Source organism: Amphiura filiformis, chromosome 4 (assembly GCF_039555335.1).
Source record: "Amphiura filiformis chromosome 4, Afil_fr2py, whole genome shotgun sequence".
Taxonomy (NCBI): Eukaryota; Metazoa; Echinodermata; class Ophiuroidea; order Amphilepidida; family Amphiuridae; genus Amphiura; species Amphiura filiformis.
Window position 1 is genome coordinate 20,615,986 of NC_092631.1, and position 21,319 is coordinate 20,637,304.

The 21,319-nt window shown below is 34.8% G+C and overlaps 2 protein-coding genes across 2 annotated transcripts in view; both read right to left on the reverse strand.

The window, feature by feature from the left end:
- Window positions 1-6,050: 6,050 nt before the first annotated feature.
- On the reverse strand, window positions 6,051-14,173 carry LOC140150667 (dickkopf-related protein 3-like). Its single transcript, XM_072172739.1, has 4 exons — window positions 13,713-14,173; window positions 12,662-12,836; window positions 8,346-8,550; window positions 6,051-8,088 (listed from the first exon to the last, which is right to left on the reverse strand). The coding sequence occupies exons 1-4, from the start codon at window positions 13,959-13,961 to the stop codon at window positions 8,004-8,006; spliced, it is 714 nt and encodes a 237-aa protein (XP_072028840.1). The 5' UTR covers window positions 13,962-14,173; the 3' UTR covers window positions 6,051-8,003.
- A 6,616-nt stretch (window positions 14,174-20,789) lies between these two features.
- Window positions 20,790-21,319, reverse strand: part of LOC140149716 (uncharacterized) — a 22,749-nt gene continuing 22,219 nt past the window's right edge. Inside the window, exon 6 of the mRNA XM_072171776.1 lies at window positions 20,790-21,319. This exon is cut by the window's right edge and continues 33 nt beyond it. Coding sequence (XP_072027877.1) covers window positions 21,151-21,319 — 169 coding nt within the window. The 3' untranslated portion in view covers window positions 20,790-21,150.

Genomic DNA, 21,319 nt, shown 5'->3' on the forward strand with positions numbered 1-21,319 from the left:
TGCTTTCTTTCCTGCTTTATTGCTATCTTGCTTTACAGCATAACACGAAGACCAGCAATTCGTCGAGAATTTGTCACTGAATTAATCGAGACGTGACATGACATTTCTCATGACTGGAAAACAACCGGCATCAACAGTCATGCAGTGCAGCGTGAGACAGGAGGAATTTGAAAATGTTTTGAACAAGAAAGCAAATTGCACACGTTGCAAATGATATCATAGGGCCCCAGAAGATTTTACATATTTACATACCCCCCCACATTTGGAAAAGTGTACAAAAAGTTCCAAAATTTCAAAATCTGGGTTTTTTTAACGCTTTTTTGGACAAAAAAGGTCCAAATTTTGGGAAAGAAAGTCCACTTTTCACAAAATCGCCCCTTGGAAAAACGTCAACTTTTTAAAAATCAGCACCCCCCAATGAAATCCTGCGTACGGGCCTGGTTAAGGGGACCCTGTGGGAGCCCTGTGACTGGCCTACTTGCCCGTGGCCCTTAATTTTGAAGGAAAAAAAAGCGGCTTTGAGACATAGTTTTCAGTCTTAAATGCCCGGGATTGGTACCATTTGACACATGACATCAAAACAATTCATTTCCCACGATTTAAACTTAATCATAATGTTTACACCTCTTAAATACCCTTAAGTCTTTCAATCACCCAAAAAATATTCAAACTTAACCCACAGAGGACTGATTTAGCCCTTTAACGCCATCCATGCATTAAAATGTCAAACATATGAAATTCAATTCCGACTAAGAATCTGTACACGAATTCTTCATCCTGACACTTCCACTTAACTTTATTCTGACAAGCCCGGACCTACATGACTTGCTCAGCAGTATACAGATACCCCACCTGACTTGCAAAGTGTCAATCAAATTCATGGCGCAATTATGACTTGCTGTTAAAGACTTGTGGTCAGTCAACAACCTATGGTCAACAATTCATTTTCTTCACGGGTATTTAAGTCCACTGTCGTTTTTATTAATGAGAATGAATACTGACAGCTTGTTGATGTATTTTTTTTTGAGATGATGTATATAAAGGTTTATCTCCCTATCGAGTTCTAATCATATTTTTTCTAAAGTGTGTAAATACATTTTCGTCGTTCAATCATTCACCAGACTGAAATGCCGAGGCGTCGTTCCAGTATAGCTTCCAGTACATGATGTGTCATTTAAGTGACCCCTTCAAACAGTTTTGTACTTGAACCAATGGGTTGAACACTTATGAAAATTGTGTGATATTTTAAGAATAGAATTGTAAAAATTGTATAAGCATTTTGGATATGAACTCACAAAACAAGTGAAAAGAAAACACACTGTATTTAAGTTGTAATTGTTATGGATATGCCCTACCAGATCAGAAGATGTAGCCTACAGTCAGTACTTATGTCATAAAAGATAAAGATAAAGGATTGGAACGGTTTTCCTGAATTGTCCGATTTGCGTGAAATAGATAAACTGAGTTGAGTGAAAAACATAAATCTCGTTTTATTTTAATGTAAATATTTGTCCGCAAGCAATCTTGTCTATAGATATATTATGTTGTTTTTTTTTTCTTTCTTTCTTTCTTTCTTTCTTTCTTTCTTTCTTTCTTTCTTTCTTTCTTTCTTTCTTTCTTTCTTTCTTTCTCTCTTTCTCTCTTTCTCTCTTCTCTCTCTCTCTTTTCTTTTCTTTCTTTCTTTCTTTCTTTCTTTCTTTCCTTCCTTCTTTCTTTCTTTCTTTCTTTCTTTCTTTCTCTCTTTCTCTCTTTCTCTCTTTTTTTCTTTCTTTCTTTTTCCTTCCTTCCTTCCTTCCTTCCTTCGTTCGTTCGTTCGTTCGTTCGTTCGTTAGTTAGTTAGTTAGTTAGTTAGTTAGTTAGTTAGTTAGTTAGTTAGTTAGTTAGTTAGTTAGTTAGTTAGTTAGTTAGTTAGTTAAGTTAGTTAGTTAGTTAGTTAGTTAGTTAGTTAGTTAGTTAGTTAGTTAGTTAGTTAGTTAGTTAGTTAGTTAGTTAGTTAGTTAGTTAGTTAGTTAGTTAGTTAGTATTTATTGAAGATGGGATGATGGATCCGTAAGGGATATCATGCTATACGTATGTGCTATCTACTGAAGATAGCAACTGTGTACTCCGGATTCCAGAAAAATACACCACTAATTTTATGGAAATCTTGTTTTGTCCAAATGAAACATATAAATCCTAATCTTTTAATTAGTTCTAACTGGTAATAAACGTAGAATTTTAATAATTTTTTTCCAACTTGAAGGAAAATGGGCCCAAAACATGCATGTTTTCTTACACATATCTAAGCATTCAGAATCTTGAGTATAGGCTAAGAGTTCGCTCATAATTTCAATATTTCATGTTATTTTTTTAATTTGGTTATATATAACCAACTGTATTTCGTTCACGCCATGCCTGGTGGTCATTAAAGGCTCCAGTTGTCTTGGATGTTTGTTGATTTCTTTATTCCTTTAAATATGTATGTTTAAATTGTTTGAATAAAGATGATTGAATACCAGGCTTAACTGAAAACACGTTCCCCGAAACACGGCTACCATAGCCTCGAGGCTTCGTTAGACTGTGGGCCAGGCTTGTAGGATTAGCCCTAGGCTTCGGTAAAATTTACATTTCTCGAAATCAGTCTTCTGTAGCCGTAGTCTACGCAAGCCTGTTAGGCCAGGCTTACAGCGGCTTTTCTTGGCCCTGCCTCAGAGCAGGTCTTAGGTCGCAAGCCTTGGTCTATTTCAATTGACAAATTGCTTAAATTGTAATGCAAAGTTTTCATGGTTTTTCTTTCATATTTTTGAACCAAAACAGATGCTGTCTTTGAATCAACATAGAGTAGGCCCCTACCCCTAAGTAATAATCATTGTTCGATTTAGTTGAACATTTCACCATTTTATATATATATATTTATTTATTTATTTATTTATTTATTTATTTATTTATTTATTTATTTATTTATTTATTTATTTATTTATTTATTTATTTATTTATTTATTCATTCATTCATTCATTCATTCATTCATTCATTCATTCATTCATTTATTTATTTATTTATTTATTTATTTATTTATTTATTTATTTATTTATTTATTTAAACTTCTTTTGCCTGGGTAACAAAACTCAGTGTTAACACTGTTTTTCAGTTTGGCCCAGGTGTCAAACTTAAAACATCAAAAAATAACCAATACATATTAAAATACATTACATTAAGTATATATATCACCTTTTATTTATTTTATTTATTAAAACACTTTTTATTTATTAAAACATTTTAGTTTAGTGTTCATTCGAGTCAGTTAAACATGCTGTTAGTTGAACATTTCACCATTTTATTTTAGTGTTCATTCGAGTCAGTTAAACCTGCTGTTGCTATAAAGGCCTACTCATTTTGAATGATGGACTTTCTTTTGGAGCAACGGTGCCAAAGGGGTGCAATTAAAGCAAGACGCAATCTTCGACGTCAACTTGCTATCGTGAGCGTCTTCAGGAAAGGAGGGATCCTTTTCTGAAGTATTCGTACACCAAATTTAAATCGCGCGGCCGATTCAGTAAAGGCAATGTTTTAAGGCTTACTGATCTGCTTGAACCTAACTTGTAACGGTCAACAAATAGAAGTGCCTCCCCCATATTTGACATGTCCAAAAACCTTGACCTTCCACATCAACTTGCTCCCATGCTTTCCTCTTTTTTGCCTGAGATTTATTATTCTGTAAACATGTACATTTGTTGCCTGAGTTCGACTTTTCGGAGGCATGCTGATAGTAATAATGATTATATTTGTGAACGGAGTCGTTTCGTTAACATACCCGAAGGAACAGTTCTTGAAACGTTTGAATGATCAAGAAACAAAACTTTTTATCATCATTATCATCATCATCATCATCATCATCATCATCATCATCATCATCATCATCATCATCATCATCGTCATCATCATCATCATCATCATAAACTATGCACTCATGCTAAATTCGCAAATAGAACATGAAAATATCAGCAGTAGATAGCACACGCGATGGTTGTCAAATGCTTGGTTATGTTTTTGTTATTGCACCAACATTATCCTTAAATAATGTTTTACTTTTGACAAACATGCGTATGATTTCTTTGAAGTGTGAAACAATTTTTGCTTTAGGCCCACTTTTAGGGGAATCAAAGTTTCCTTTTCTGTAGGCTTGCAGTTTGACCCTTTTTGAAATGCAAAAAAATAATAATGAGTCGAGTAAAAAGTATAGAAGTATCATTCATGCAAGCAGGACTCATAATAAAGAAAAGTGGAAATAAAATAATACATAAAAGACACAAAAACAGAAAAAATACTAGTCTTGCATCAAGTTGTGTACAGTGGAGTAAGCACAAGCACAAGACCGCCGGTCTAGGCTAGTCTTTGCGCTGGTAACCATGTTAGTACGGTAAACCGTGAAGGACAACAGCTTATGCACATCTACCTCCAACTGCCTATAAAATTAAGTCGCTGGTAGAAAGGGACGAGGTTGTCAAGCGTTAAGCCGGCAAGGCCACTAAGACCAGGTTGAATTTGCGTTCAAGAAATCCGGCTACTGTTAAGACTCGGGCTTCGAGAGCGGGCTAGGCTTAGTAGCCTCAAGGCCACCTTAAGCCAAAGGCTTACTAAGACTCCTATCGAGAAATTCGCCCAAAGAGGCTTCTGTACTACAAGTCTTTGGGCTTGAATATCACAGCATACGAAAAACGCCGTAAAACGTGTTTTTGACAAACAATTAAAATTTGATTTTTATTGCCAGTTAGGACTAACTATATAAAGGATTAAGATTGAGCTATGTTTCATTTGGCAAAAAGAAAATCATGAGTAGGCCCTACTATATTTTCCTGGAATGGGGAGTATTGCTAGTATACTGTTAGCTGCAAATTATTATGTTTGCTATACAACAATGATTCTTTTCCTCTTTCGTCCTTCTTTCTCTTTCAGCCTTTTCCTTCCCTTTTTTCTATCATTCCGTTCGTTTCACTGCTTCTTTTTTTCGTATTTATTTACACATGTATTTCGTTTTGTACTTTGAACATATTTAGCACTGTGTCCAGCTTTCATAAATCGATCGCGTCATTTACGGGTTTGTATGTTTGTTTGTGTTGTTTGCTTACTTATTTCTTCATTTGAACATTAACAACCAATAAACACAATGAGACAACGTTGGCATATACTTTATATAGTTCTTCCTTTATTTTTGTTTTTCCTTTCTTCTGTATCATTTTAAAGTTATCTGAGTATGAAGATAATTATTATTCAAGAGGTCTGATAAATTATTTTAATTTTAAGTACACTTTTTTACTTTTTACACCCGGTTTTTACATACGGGCTATGGGCAATTTTTGAAAGACATTAATAACTTTTACAAAAACAAGGATTGATTTGGTAAAAAGGGACATTCTTGTTTATAATGACTACTCTGATACAAGTTCTGTATATCGAATGGCTACTGCAAGAAGCCATATCTGCAATAGCTGCCATATATATATTTGGCAATTTCTGCATTCTATATTGTACATTATTTAAAAATATGACACATGGCAGCTATATGACTTTGTTGCATTATCCCCACGATATGACACGTACCTTAATCGTCGATGTTCAGGCAAAACCTCGTAACTCCTATTATTATAATGGCTGCTATATGTTAAATATGTACAGTACAATATATTGTATTATACATATTTAACACATAGCAGCTATTGGAGTTACGATATTTTGCCAGAACAGTGACGTTATCTTTGTATATGCATAAACACAAAGCACTTAATTTGTATATTAATGTTATAAAAATGTAATTAAACAATACATTTTGGTCATTTGAAGATAATTCAATGTTGTAGGCCTATTGTGCTATTCCATTTAAAATACACATTAGGCCTACTCCTGTTGAAGATTTTGGAAATATCTTCCACAGGGGGAGTATGAATTTCAAATGGAATGAACACATTACGGGAGTTCCATTTAAAATTCACTCTCCCTCATCAGTGAAAGATTCATGTTGAATCATTCTCAGAGCGTGTATTAAATTCAAATGGTGGTGCCTCATGTGTTCATTCCATTTAAAATACGTACTCCCCTGTGGAAGATATTTCCAAAATCTTCCACAGGAGTAGGCCTAATAGCCCAATACAAGATTGAATTATCTTCAAATGACCAGAATGTAGTGTTTAATTATATTTTATAATATTAATCTACCAATTGGGTGCATCATATGTTGCATTTTCATGTGGCAGTCTTGTCCATAATCATAGAAAACTACTGGGTAACCGTCATTTTGATACAGCCTGTATAGGCTTATGTCATACAACACATAATCAAATGAACTAACAGTTCTTATTATTTTACTTTATTTCCTATTTTTACTGAATCTGTTTTGTAAATTTACATCGAGACCTAAAGAAGAAAAACGAACCATCAATGACCATGATGACATGATAATTATTATAATTTATATCAAGCTTGTGATTTAAATCGGTATCAAAAATTAAGTGTGTCTTTCAGAGCTAGAATTGCATGTATAACCATTCCTATAATTTGCACTTTCCTGCCGTTGATGGGGTGTGTAATTGTGCATCGATATCACGTATTATAAAATAACGAAGGCGAGGACAAAAAGGACGTGATTTCGATGTTCACCCCACCATCGGCAGGAAAGTGCCAATCATAGTAATGGTCTATACTGTAATATCAAAAGGGCGCCATGTCACATTTCCTTTTTATTTCTGTTTCATATTTAAACATGTTATACATGCAATATTAATTCCAAACATGTTGAATGAAAATGTTCAACTTTATAATGATCATTAATTTTTATAGTACATTATATAATACAAAATATGTATTTACTTAAAATAGTTTTACTTGCGAGCTGTAATATATTTTCTCACAAAAATTATATCATAATTATAAACAAATTATTACATTCTCTTATTTACAAATTTGTACATGATAGTTTATCTTGTTACACAACAAATTCGACACTTAATACAATTAAACAAGCTATAACAGTGACAATCTTCCTCATATAAAATTTTTAACGATACAACTTATCAAAAACTGACAATAAATTAAAACTTTTGCACGAACTTGTCAGAACATTGCAGATCAAATTTGGGCTTTTCTGTTTAAAATCCACAATACCCCTGTGGAAGATTTGGTTAAATTCTTCCACAGAGGGAGTATGAGTTTCGAATAGAATAGACAATTGGGTAACTTCCATTTGAAATACTCACTCCATCTGTGGAAGATATATAGGTAAAGCCAAAATACAAGGGGAGTATGGGTTTCAAAATGATGAACCCTGGCCAATTACATTAAAAAATATACTCCCCCTGTGGAAGATATTTACCAAATCTTCCACAGAGGTAGTGAGGCTTTCAACTGGAATAGCCCATCCCAATGGACGGTGTGTGCATTTTAAATGGGTTACCTGAACGGGTGACTCCATTTAAAAAACACACCCCTCTGTAGGAGATTTTCCATTTAGGGTATCTGGTGTATGGATTTCATCTGGAATAGCCCAAAATCGACAAATTTCAGTTAATACTGGTAGTCATATTATCGGTCAAATAACACACCATATACTGAAAGTAAGATTTTTGTCAAATAATATTTTCTTAAGCTTAAAACGTGAAACATTGGTAGAAACGGTTTCTTTAAAAATTATTGAAAAAATACATGTGCATTCTTGACTCTGGCCTGAACACGCAAACTGATATACTGTTCAATAATCCGCCAAACAACAATAGTGCCACTTACAACCGATGAGGTAGAGTTCCAGTATATCTTATAATATTTAGATGTGTATTTGCATTAATTTAAACGAAACATACTGAATAGGCATTTTTTCTGGATTTATGCCTTTATTCTTATTTTAGTGTCCAAACAAACAACATGGACATTATTATTATTGTCCTTAACAAAACATGGGACCGGACAATTGATAAAAATGGGTCTCTTTTAGAGGTATTTTAATATACTATAACATGTTTGCGACTTGTTCCTGATTTCACCGTCTGTTGTTTGGTGGGAATCTTGTTGGTTGACACCTCATATGATCGTAATCTGTCCAAAACCTCCATGCAAACTCCTCTCTGAAAAGAGACAAAAGTGAAGAACAGGTATTGGTTAGTAATAATCATGATAATTGAATTGCTATTGCTTATATTATAGTTTATATAGTTTAATAATGGGGTTTTTTTTAGCTTGCTTCGATCTTTTAAAGCGTTTTGACCGTCCACTTGCTTTTTTTTCTGATCATCTACTTTTTCAAATTACCTACTTTTTTCAACAACAAAGTACAAACTACATACAAACAAACATAAAATTCAAACAAACATCTTATACTTACTCTCTATCTTGCCTTCCAATATTCGTTGCTTTGCACAGGAGTCCCTCTTCACATGGGCAGATACTATCGATGACATACTCAACCCCACCCTCGGGAACGTAACATTTGGCATCGACGGGAAGCTTGGCTTTGCAGATCGATTCTCCGTGTTGTTTGGCGCAGCACATATTGGTTTTACAATCTTTATCATTCTTGCATCTTGCTCCTATAGAAAAAGATAAAAAATTAAGAAAACATAATTAAATAAGTATACTTATAGTTAAGTGAATTTGTAACTTTACTATTTACTCGAGAGTTGAAAATGCTCCTTTTTTATTTGAAGAGCATTATTTTACCACCAAGGACAAACTCGTCCACTTGAGCTGACTATTTAAGATAAATTCAATTTCTCGTTCAGAAACTTGCGTGGATGTGCGTCTTTTCTTATTTGGATAGTATGCAGAACTTTTTTATGTAGAAATTGTAAAAATGTTCCCCGTTGCTCAACAATTTTCCTAAAGGCAAACCACAAACCATACATTGTTATACTTTCAAATAAGTCGCCTAAATCGACACACCTCTTAGTTTTCTTTACACTGATTTACATTTTGTAAAAAAAACACAAATCTCCTGTTCTGTTTGTATTACAAAAATTAAACAATAGATGTAATAAGAAAAGAAACAATGCACAGCTACAACAACAAAGTTGCAATGCATGGTGTGGGTTAGTCGCCTACGGGACCGAAGTCCAGGAAACACGATTTTGGAAGGCGCTCATGTCACATAACGCATCAGTCGCATAACGCACTGTTTCTTTTCTTTCACCTATTTTTTAATATTTATTTAAAAATAACAAGAACATATTTATTTTTTATTTCAAATGGAGATGAACACCCCCTTTGCTACTATTTCAAATTTGTAAATACATTATCAAATATGCAAGTTTGTCCTAAGTTTTATATAATAAGAAAAATGCGCAAAGCAACTTTTATAAACAACATTGTTTTATTTGTTTTGCCTTTTCCCGCCTTGCGTCTGAAAAGCATTTTAAAAGTTATGAATATTAAAGATTTCATTTCAAACAACTGAGACCAGCTTTGGCATACTTCCTCATATTCTGAGAAGTCATCAACCCCTTGGCACCCACAAGAGAGATGTTTAATCTTCCAAAAAATACAGATTTCAAGTGATAATTCCAGGGGTTTGAGCTCTTTATTTAATAAGGTGCTTTAAGTCAAGTACTTTGTTAAATGTTTGCACAATTTTAAAAATACAATCAAAATCCAGTTTAAACAAATTCGAAAGTTGAGATTGAAGTGTTTTTCAAAGCATTTTTTGCTTAAATTGCTTGGTAGTCAGTCATATGTACGCTTGTCAACTTGTATCATGCATGTATGCTTGCAGTGCATATTTGCCTCAAAAATACATGTATCAAGGATCACTTTCCAAAACAAACATCAATTGACCACATTGTGAACACTGGTTAAATTGACAGCAAACTAACCATTGCAAATCCCAGATTTAGCGTATTGTTCAGGCTGTCTGTCAATTTCTGTGACAGGGAGAATTGGCATGGGTTCGACCTGAGGGAGCCGATGGCCGGGAAGGCACCGTGGGTTTGCTGTATGGTGCTGGCACCACCACGAGAGGGTATGTTAGACTGGATGTCTATCAAGAAGTTGGAAGTTGTAAAATTTTTAACACGACACTACAATATTTTGTCTTGATAAGTGTCAAAGACTTTATATTGGTCTAAATATTTATTCTGTGAAATTGTGTCTCAATTCATGGTACAACATTATCATCCCCAATTTAATGAGAAAACAATTGAGTGGGCCATCGGATACAAATGCATTAGCAAAACGATCTTTCCAGTGCCGGGACCTCCGATCATTAACATTTCTCCAATTAACATGATTAAGGCCATGCACTTTAAATGACAATAAATGCTGCTGCTGATGATGATGATGATGGCGGTGGTAGTGGAGATGATGATGTTGATGATGATGATGATGATGATGATGATGATGATGATGATGATGATGATGATGATGATGATGATGACGATGATGGTGATGATGATGACGACGATGGTGATGATTAGGATTAGTAAAAGATGTAGATGAGGACGAGGAGGTGGAGGAGGAGGAGGAAGTGGAGAAGGAGGAGGTGGGGAAGGAGGAGGTGGAGAAGGAGAAGGAGGAGGAGATAGAGGAGGAGCAGGAGAAGAAAGAGGAGTTCAATTAAAGTGGTTCATTTTTGCCATTTTGCTGCACTGTGATATTCCTATGCCTATATCTTTTGAATACAACTTTATTAGGATGAATTCAAAATGGTCCATAATTGGTTAATGCCATCAGGAATTCGAAAATCGCCCTCTTCTACATGTCATTTATCTCACTTCATTCTTGATCATCTTGAAGAAGATCCTAATTGATGCTGACACCATCTCCCCAATGCAGGTGCCGTGTTACTGGAGCCATGCCACTACACATTTCCTAACAGCCCACTTGATGTGATTGCCCAAGACTAATTGGGCTCTGATTGGCATGGGCATTTCAATAGATTTCAGCAGGAAGGGTGCCAAAGTGCGAACACTTCTCCTCCCCGGGCCCAATACTTGAAACACAACACTGTTATATTCAGTTATCATATTTATGGGCATTTCAATGAATTTCAGCGAGAAGGGTGCCAAGCTGCGAACACTTCTCCTCCCCAGTACTTGAAACACAAAAGTGTTATATTTAGTTTTTATTGATTTGTTTATTACTTGATTTGAATTACTTGACATGCTTGAGGATTTCTCTTGATGGCTGTATTGTATGATCAGTTTGTGTAATTCACATCAGTTGATGGTGGGTGGGGGGGGGGGGTAAGAATGAGCAGATTACGGTATGGGAATTTAATAAAGGTTCAGACAAACTATAACTCCCTTTATCCTAAAACTATACAGTATAGCCTTACCCTAAACCTTATCCCCTACAATAAATAACACGTAACCTTTAAACAAACTATATCCCAAACCTTAACCCCCTTCTGGGGCACTACCATGACAGATATGCATCATGTGCCTCAGGATGGACCCCTTTTTCAAACCGGCTTGTACCCAATGACCCCCTTTTTGTGTTATGGTCCTAGCTATTACCCAATGACCCCCTTTAAAAAAATTCATGTACTCAATGACCCCTTTTTTCTATTTCCTGCTATACCGAATGACCCCCTTTTTAATTCCCAAATTTAGGTGGTATTTGTGTTCTCCTCCAGAAATAATGAGATTTTTCACATTTCCAAGGTGGCCAAGTTGTTTTTACGCAGTTTGGCACTTATTTATGTGAACTTAATGATACTCTTTTGGCAATCCTGTACTCAATGACTCCCATTTTACTTTTTGTTACCCCAATGTCCATCCTTTTTTCAAAGTTTCATACCGAATGACCCCATTTTTTTTCAGGTTGTGTACTGAATGACCCCATATTTTTGTAATTGTACATTTGACCTGAATGCCCCCTACTTTTAACATGGCCGAGGCACATCCCTGCCATTTCAGATAGGGAGTGCCCCCCCCCCCCGGGCTTAACCCTATATATGTTTATGAGGGTAGGCATATTATGTCTATAACTAAATAATTATAATTCGAATTAGGCCTTGACAAACTATATTTAATATGTTGAAAAGGTTAATATAATATTGTATCATGTACGTAACCTTAAGTAACAAATTATAAACTGCCGATAAACTGCAGATGCAGTTTATCATTTAACCTTAAGTATCTAAAAGTATGCAAGTATATGCATATATTTATCTCATTATTTATTCTTTACAAAATAAGTTTTAAGTAGGCCTATAGCCTATGTCATCACGGTCATTAGTCTGTGTCGTGGTTTTTTAATCAGAGATCTGGTACATTTTTATAGTCAAGCAAAACTGAGGCAAATCTGCAAATGTGTCCATTTTCTCTCAACTATAAACATGCACAAAGAAACTTTTAGCAGGTTTAGTTTTGGGAGTTCACTAAATGCCTTAGTTCGCGAAAATTTCAAGACGGATCAAAAGTTTAAACTAACAAAACTGTATGGTACAGAACCCCCCCCCCCCCCACGTGTTCCTGATTTTAATGCATTGCATCACTTCCACCATAGTAGCTGAAGATAGTTTTTTCACTTTACAGCTTTGTCTTGAACAAAATGTTAATGCCTTCATGTTGTTGATGCTTTTGTGGTAAAAGTTTGCACAATCAATGTAAAAATGGCGATTCTTTGTGACCCGTACAGGGTATAACAAAAACACACTAACAACTAACAAGTGAATACATAACACTATAGAACAATGATTCTTACCTTCTTCTCCTGGCTTGACGGGAGCTTGACAGGCTCCGAACCTGCACTCATGAGATTTCTGGCAGTGTCCATCCCGTCTACAAGGTTCACCATCCAACTTGTGGAAACGACAATCGCCGTAGTGAGAGTCGCAGTAACGAGCGCGACCACACGATTTGTCGGATTGACAGGGAGGCTGTTGAATAAAAAAGAAACTTTAGGTCAGAGATTTGAAATTATAATCATTTTATAAGAAGTAAAAGAATTGAAAGTTTATAAATAAAGCAGGGATATTATTATATATTTGGAACTGTAACATTTCATTTTCCCCATGAAGTTAAAAAGAAAATGATAAAAACTAACGGTATTGTATGTTCGATCATATAAAATTACTTTGTACATGCTCCAGCTCTACCCATTGGTTAGTTCTTACGAGACAATTTTATCTTCCCATAAAGAAGTGCTTATGTGTATTGGAGTACTGATCTATCGGTACATTGCAGGAGTCATCGCCAGCGAGTGGCTATGATGATGACTCTGTCAGTGTACCGAATATGCAGTGCCAGGGTACACATAAAACCTCTAAAGAAGACTTGTACATTTCTTTCACAAAAGTTGAACAAAAGAGAAAAGTGAACTAAAACATAAAAATAGTTCTTGGCCAAAACATTTTATAAGCAGATAAGTTACATAAGTTACATTATAGCTATCACTTAAGTTTAAGTCAACATTATATAATGTAAAAATTCTTGCGTGAGGCCACGTGTGGGATCACGTGCTTATAACCTTTGCAAAATAGCATTGCAGGTAAATCACCTACTTCAAATTTTGGAAAGAAAATGATTTAAAAAAATAACAATACAAGATATATTCCAAAGACACAAAATCTGCATTAAAGTACTGAATCCAGCATTTGAACTTAATTAAGGACCTCGCATTATGCAATTCCCTTTGGATCATTAATGTAGATGATCTGAACGATATTCAGATGTTTTTCACTTTTCGCCGTGATCAAAGGTAAAAAAGAAGAAATAAGTATCTTTTAGATAAAAAAAATAATAACTCGTCATACCTTGGGCATCAATTCTTGGAAAGCAGCACCGGTATCAGGATCATCATTTAGCATACCAGACGGAGGTGTAAATCGAATATTCCTTGGATGTACCCCATACATATCCTCAGTCACATCTTCAACTCCTTGCTGCTGCTGTTGATCCGTTATCGGTGCACCCCAGAGGGACCAGAAGTAGCCATCTGCCCTTGACAGCAGGACAGAGACGAAGACCATAACAGCGAAGAGATAATTTACTTGGAGATTCATTTTACTGCTCTTTCCAATCAAATGCTTGTTGTAATCCGAATAGTATTAAGGCAAGTGAAGCTCTGAGACAATATAATGTGAGAATATTTTCCAAAAAGGTATTTCTGCTCTAACGATGTGTACTCTGCGATTCTTTCTGATCAAGTGAGGTAGAAAATGATGTGCAGTGTGTTTTCATATATCTTGAGTATAGCCAGATTCCTGCAGCGATTCCCTGTAGGGCCTTAGGGGAGATTTACCTCAGACAAACACCTCAAATTGAATGGCATTTTACAAGTGCAACAGCCGTGAAATTGATAAAGATGATTGTCAGCGCATTGGACCAATCACAATACGTTTACGGCTGTCAATCAAGAGTTATAATTGCTTGTTAAATGCTTATTGTTGTTTTGACACAATAGGCGAGGCGTGGTACTTTAACGAGTGCCACACACTTCTATTGAATTTGGTGACAAGTTAACAATAGATGAAACTAAACAAGCTGTCATACGAACAAAACAAACTCAACAGTTCTTAACAAGATGGACGTGTGTGGTAGAATGTATTACACGGGAAGCTAAACCGTGGTGTTATGACTTGTGGTGCTGGTAGTAGTCTTAACGTCGTGATTTGTTATATTTAAGGAGATAAGCTGGGGAGTTGAGACTTGGAGGCTAGGATAAGATGAATCGGGCATGGGACCCTGTTGGAACACACTTGGGCCCTGTCTCCATCTGACTACTCATGACTGGCGTTTGTTGGTCAGAATACAGTGGTATAATTTTGGTTTTGGTCAGTTTTTATTTTGTTAAAATAAGCCTGGACAGAAATCGTCGAATTAGTCAGCCAAGTTGTCTATACTTGGAATACCTATTGGGATTATTAAGTGGCAAGTGGTTTACTTTTTGTTTTTCCTGGCACCAGAAAGATTTGCTAAACTCTCTATAAATAATAAGTCTTTATTTTTATTCTTTAGTCTTTATTTTCCACATTTACATTAACATCAACATTTAACAACAAGCAAGAATATAAGAAATTAGCATTTTAAGGTGATTCTTTTTTTTTTAAATGGGCTATTCTGAGAATGCTGCGAGTATTTCATTTACTGTTTTTAGAACCAAAACAAACGCAAATCAAGTTTGAGGTTGCAGAGTTAAAGATCCAAAGTTTGACAACTTTGGGATTTTGAGAAAACGCAACATGATATTATTAATGTAGACCTAATAATGTTTTGTGCCAAATCATGTGAAGCCCATAGACACATGCACAGTAAAACATATAAAGTTTCGTCTCTGTGCAAGACAAGTCCATGCTATTTGAGCCCAGTTGAGACACGTCGCGTCATGAGTTGTGTCGTCTGTTTAGACATGTCTCGCTGAGAAAATAACCATTCGAATGTGTCTTCAGCCAAGGCGCATTTCCAAGTTTTTGTATTGTTGAAGACACGTCTGTCAAAATCTTCCCACAATTTCACAAATTTGTATGATTGATTTGTTATGTAATATTTTTGTTGTAACATGATATGATATAGGAAGGGGTGACTTATACCCCAGCAAACACAAAACGTTTTCGACATCATTCGAAAAATGTTATAAAAGGTTGTCAGCAAATGTTTAAATGTCGGGTTATGTATAGGGCATAGCGCATATAAAGGGTATAAAACGTTTTCATAAGGCCAAGTTAAATAAAAAACATGTTTCACGTCCGGATTTTTGAAAAAAAGGAGGAGGGGGGGGGACGTTTTTATTTTTTATCACAAAATACCCATAATTAGAGCTGTTTTAGCGTACAAATGCCTGGAAAAAGGAGGAGACATCTTTTTATTTTTGTTGTTCTGAGAGGTATCCCCCTCTAATGATCACAAATCCTTCCAAAAGTGTTTCTTGTATATTAGCAAGGTTATAGGAAGCATCTCTACTACCTAGACATAATTTTGTTGAAAGTTGTAACTGAATTTCAAAAAATAAAATTGAAGAAACCTCAAAAAAGGAAGCGGGAGGGGACGTGAAACATGTTTATTTATTTTATTTGGCCTATAACATTAAAACACATTTTATAACGGACTGCAAATATTTTAACATGATGTTATTTAAGTGTTAACAAATATTTGGCAAAAAAATATTTGCAAAAAAATAGTTTACAATAACATTTTGAAAACATTTTAAAAATATTGTTGTAGTGTGTTTTCATACAAAAGGTTTAAAAATATTGTCATAACCTTTATATAACCCGACATTTAATGTTATTTAAACGTTTTTACCTAAACCAAAACCCAATAACTTGTTCAAAACGTTTTTAAAACATTTTTGTGTTTTCTGGGACATAACGAGACTAATGAAGGATCTAAGCGGAGTAGGGGAAATAACTTACAAATCATGAAAAACAGAAAATCATCGGGTGACAACGACAAAAGGGGTTATTTCGATATGTGCTCAAGGAAGTCGTCCCCATGACAGAAAAAAGGCTAAAAGTATTTTAAAAGGCCTAAAAATCTTAATTATTAGGGCGGTCAAAATCCCACGAGGGGAGTGGGGTGGGGGGATGGAGACTTCTCACAGGGGGGAGGGCACTCCCCAGGCTATGCCACTGAAAATACCTTCCGTCTTCTCCATGTGCAAACCTATTGTTATACCCCCGGTACGGCATATATATATATACAATATATTCTATATAGCATGTATTGCAATATAAGGGACCGATCGTTATTTACGGCAGGGGGGGGAATGGGTGTTTTGGCAAAAATATCGACAACAAATTTCGCGTTCCCCCTCGCGTCCGCTCAAAATTTTCGCGTTCCCCCTTGTTTTCCCAATTTTCTCCATTTAAAATTTAACAATCCCCCCTCCTGGTTCAACTAAAAATTTCAGGTTCCCACTCAAGACCACAAAAAAATTTCGTGTGCCCCCCTAAATTTACCCATTCCCCCCTGCCATAAATAACGATCGCTCCCTAAAGGGGGCAGGGATAGCTGGGGATAGATCTAGCAAAAACTACTGATAATGGTAGCCTATAGGCACTATTTTATGGAAAAATCCACAGTTTTTTATCAGAAGCTACCAGAGACACAAAAATAAAAATGTCATGTGACATTACAAGATTATTTCAGCCTATAGGCATTTTATTTTCAAAAGCCGGATAAGCGACCATTTCTCCCCTAGCTCTTATAAGAGAGAAAATATACATTACTTATGTATTTATACAGAATAGGGCTATATCTACATGTATACAGTGATCTCCAAAATTTAACTCTTTCTCAACGAGACCGCGTTTCCTTTTTAAAGGAAATTCTTATTATATCTATAACTCGGTCTTTTTTTTAGTAAAAGAACAAAAATGCATGGCTAATATAATAAGAGGTTGTCAACAATTTGACAGATATAGTCCTATGTTTCATAATTATATTAATCATTATTTCATTCAAACCGCTCAGTTTGATTGGCATTTTCAAACGCGTTAGAAGAGGTAGTTGAGTTCGCGTTGTTCAACAAATGTATTTACGATGAACATGTATACATGTTGTGATAAAATTGTGTGTTTTACAGGTTGGTCGGTCGTTCACCGAATTCCCGGACCGAGTTCTGATAAATTTTATCAAAATACATGAAACTGCCAATCAAATTCTGTCCCCATACAAGTCCACTATAAATATAGGCCATTACTACACTATAAAAATGTAAAAGAGTGTAAATCACTCTAAAAGAGTCACATGTGAATGACCAATCTTCATTCTTCAAGAGTAAATATTTCACTTTGAACATGCTGAAAAGAGCGGATTTCGACCCAAAGAACAAATATCTGTATACTCCATGCATTTATGGTGATTTTCTCACTCCGATTAGGATTGGTATACTCGTTTTGCTAAGGCCCGCTGTCTACTTTTTATTCGACGTTAGAATATCCGATGCAATAATTTCTTCGTTATTTAATCTCAGTCAATTCCGGTCATGTTTAACTTCTAAACGTTCGAGTGTTTGATGACGAAAAATTCGTGACGTCAACAAACAGTTTAGAAGATACAAATTAATTGAAATGGATTGAATAACGAACGAGTATAAATTGAACGAATATTCCAGTCGCGTCGAATAATATTTGGAGTATATAATGGTCCTTAACTTAAGGGAGTACTACACCCCTGCCCAATTTTGTGCCTATTTTTGCATTTTTCTCAAAAATTATAGTGCATTGGTGACAAGTAGGATATGTATATTATAGGGGCAAGGACTACAATTACTGCACTGGACATTTTATTTTAGCACAGACAACAGTTGTGGAGTTACAGTCAAAAATGAGGGAAACCAATATTTGATCAATAAATCAATTAACTACTTGTCTTGAGTTACTGAAATTCTAGTGTAGTAACTGGATTCCTTGCCCATAATATACATAACTTTTGTTACCAGCGTGTTATTAGTTTTTGAGAAAAATGCAAAAATAGTCACAAATTTATCAAGGGGTGTAGTACCACCTTAACTTAAGAGTATATATAACTGTCACTCTTTAGATTTCGCGAGTCGAGTCCTAATCAAGCGAACATATTGAATTTGATTTCTTTCTGATACAATCATGCACCCAACTGACTTCCCAGCAAACACAAAAACGTTTTAAAAACGTTTTAAATAAGTTATATTTTGGCTTTTGGTTTAGGTAAAAACGTTTTAATAACATTAAAATGTCGGGTTATATAAAGGTCATGATAACGTTTTAAAACGTTTTGTATGAAAACACACTACAACAATATTTTTAAATGTTTTCAAAAATGTTATTGTAAACTTTTTTGCACACATTTTTGCCAAATATTGTGTCAATACTGAAATAACATTATGTTACAATATTTAAATCCAGCAAACACAGAAATGTTCTTAAAATGTTTTTTTCAAAACCTTCTAATAACATTTGAATGTCGGGTTATATAAAGGTCATGAAAACGTTTTTAAAACGTTATTGAAAATATTTTGGGCAAACATTTTGTTCAACCCCAAAATAACATTCTGTTTAGAATGTTTTGTAAAAGGTTTTCAAGAATGTTTTTGGAATGTTATTAAAACGTTTTTATACCCTTTATATAACCCGACATTTAAACGTTTTTGTCAAACATTTTTGTTTGCTGAGCAGTAGATTATCAAAAAAGGTTTTTAAGGTTATGAAAACGTTTTATACTCTTAATATACCCTTTATATAACCCGACATTTAAACGTTTTCTGACAACCTTTTATAACCTTTTGCGAATGATGTCGAAAACGTTTTGTGTTTGCTGGGTTTTCATGTCCATAAAATCAAAAATACTCAATTTTGTATCAAATATTTAGAAATAAACCCGACTATTATTTTACATCATTTTAGGATTGTAGTTTATCGGTAAGAAAAGTTTTATTAAATTCTCTCTCCGCAGCTCTACATTATATTATTATACAAATGTATGAAAGAATATATAAATACATACAAATTGGCATAGTTTCTATACAATCCCAACAAACACAAATTAATGTTTTTATAGACGAATCCAACGAGCCAAGTCATGGTAAGATTTTGGTCGGCCATTATTGGGTCCCCGCAGCACCTAACTGGTGTTGTGACTGCCCAATTGGGTGGATTAAAGCCGCTTAAAATTCGATGTTAGATTCTTTTGTGTTGTAAACTGTCATCATTCTTTTGTCTACGTGTAACACGGGGACCCAGCTAATGGCTGCCATTGAGGAGTAGGAATGCGTGAAATTGGATTCGTCTATAGAAGCAGAACGCTTTTAAAACATTTTTCCAAATTTGTCAAAACATTTTACTAACACTTTATGTATATGTTACAAAAAGATCATAAAAACGTTTTATATAATATTTGGTCTTGTTTGTTAAATAAAAAAACTCTTGGCCCCTTATATTGTACATATGCATTCTGTCATGGGAGATAACGCCACTGTCATTGCATCCAGGACTAATAAACTATGAGACATGCATGGTCATTTATCTTTCACTTTCGTTGTCCCCTCTTGGGCAGAACATGAAAACATAACAAATCAAGAGTAAAGATATGTCTGAATTCCCAGCAAACACAAAACGTTTTCAACATAATTCGCAAAATGTTATAAAAGGTTGTCAGAAAACGTTTAAATGTCGGGTTATATATAGGGTACATTAATGGTATAAAACATTTTCATAACATTAAATAACATTTGTTGGTAATTTACTGCACAGCAAACACAAATGTTTTACAGAAAACATTTAAATGTCGGGTTATATAAAGGGTATAAAAACGTTTTAATAACATTCCAAACACATTTTTGAAAACTTGATACAAATCATTCTAAACAGAATGTTATTTTGGGGGTTGAAAAAATATTTTGCAAAAATGTTTGCCAAAAATATTTACAATAACGTTTTTAAAATGTTTTCACGACCTTTATATAACCCAACATTTAAATGTTATTAAAACGTTTTGTAAAAAACATTCTAAGAACATTTCTGTGTTTGCTGGGTGCAAATATTTTAACATAATGTTATTTAAGTGTTGACAAAATATTTGACCAAAAATGTTTGCAAAAATAGTTTACAATGGCATTTCGAAAACATTAAAAAAATATTGTTGTGTGTTTTCATACAAAACGTTTTAAATCGATTTCATGACGTTTATATAACCCGACATTTTAATGTTATTAAAACGTTTTTACCTAAACCAAAACCCAAAATATAACTTATTTAAAACGTTTTAAAAACGTTTTTGTGTTTGCTGGTTAATGTCAAAACAAGTTCTCACGTTTTACTTTGCCCGTTTAGGGAGTTATTTAGGGTTAAAAATGTGTTTTTAAAAATAAATTGAGTAGAAATTTCATTTCTATTGTAGATGTTACATGGCAACACTCAAGAACGTATGTCGCAGATAGGTCAAACTATACTTTTTCTGAATCCTTGTGATAAGAGGAACGTTAGCGTGGTTTTGAGCAACTTTAAAAGTTGACCCTCTGTAGACCTTTGATTGACCCCTACTCGTTTAGGGCCCCTTTTTAATTTTGGAAACATCTTGAATGTGGTTTGGAACCATAAGGCTGCGATCACATAGGCCTACCGTATACTTCTATGTGATCGCAGCCTAAGGAACCTGAAAAATTGGTTTGGGTTATTCCTGCCCATGGGGATGCAAAGGCAGTGGTGATGGTGCTAGCTCCCCGTCTACATGCATAGATGCACGGTTATTAAATAAGAAGACACATAACTGTATAATCTATTTCAATGTTTGGTAATTGTATGGGTTTCTTTGGTCCGCAGGCGGAACATGATGTAGACTTGCTTCTAAGCCTTTCTCATCACCGCTCTCATATGGATCCGATGACCTGTACGTTGGTGATCGAGGCTTACGAAACTGAGATCGACATACAAATGCGGTGGCGGAG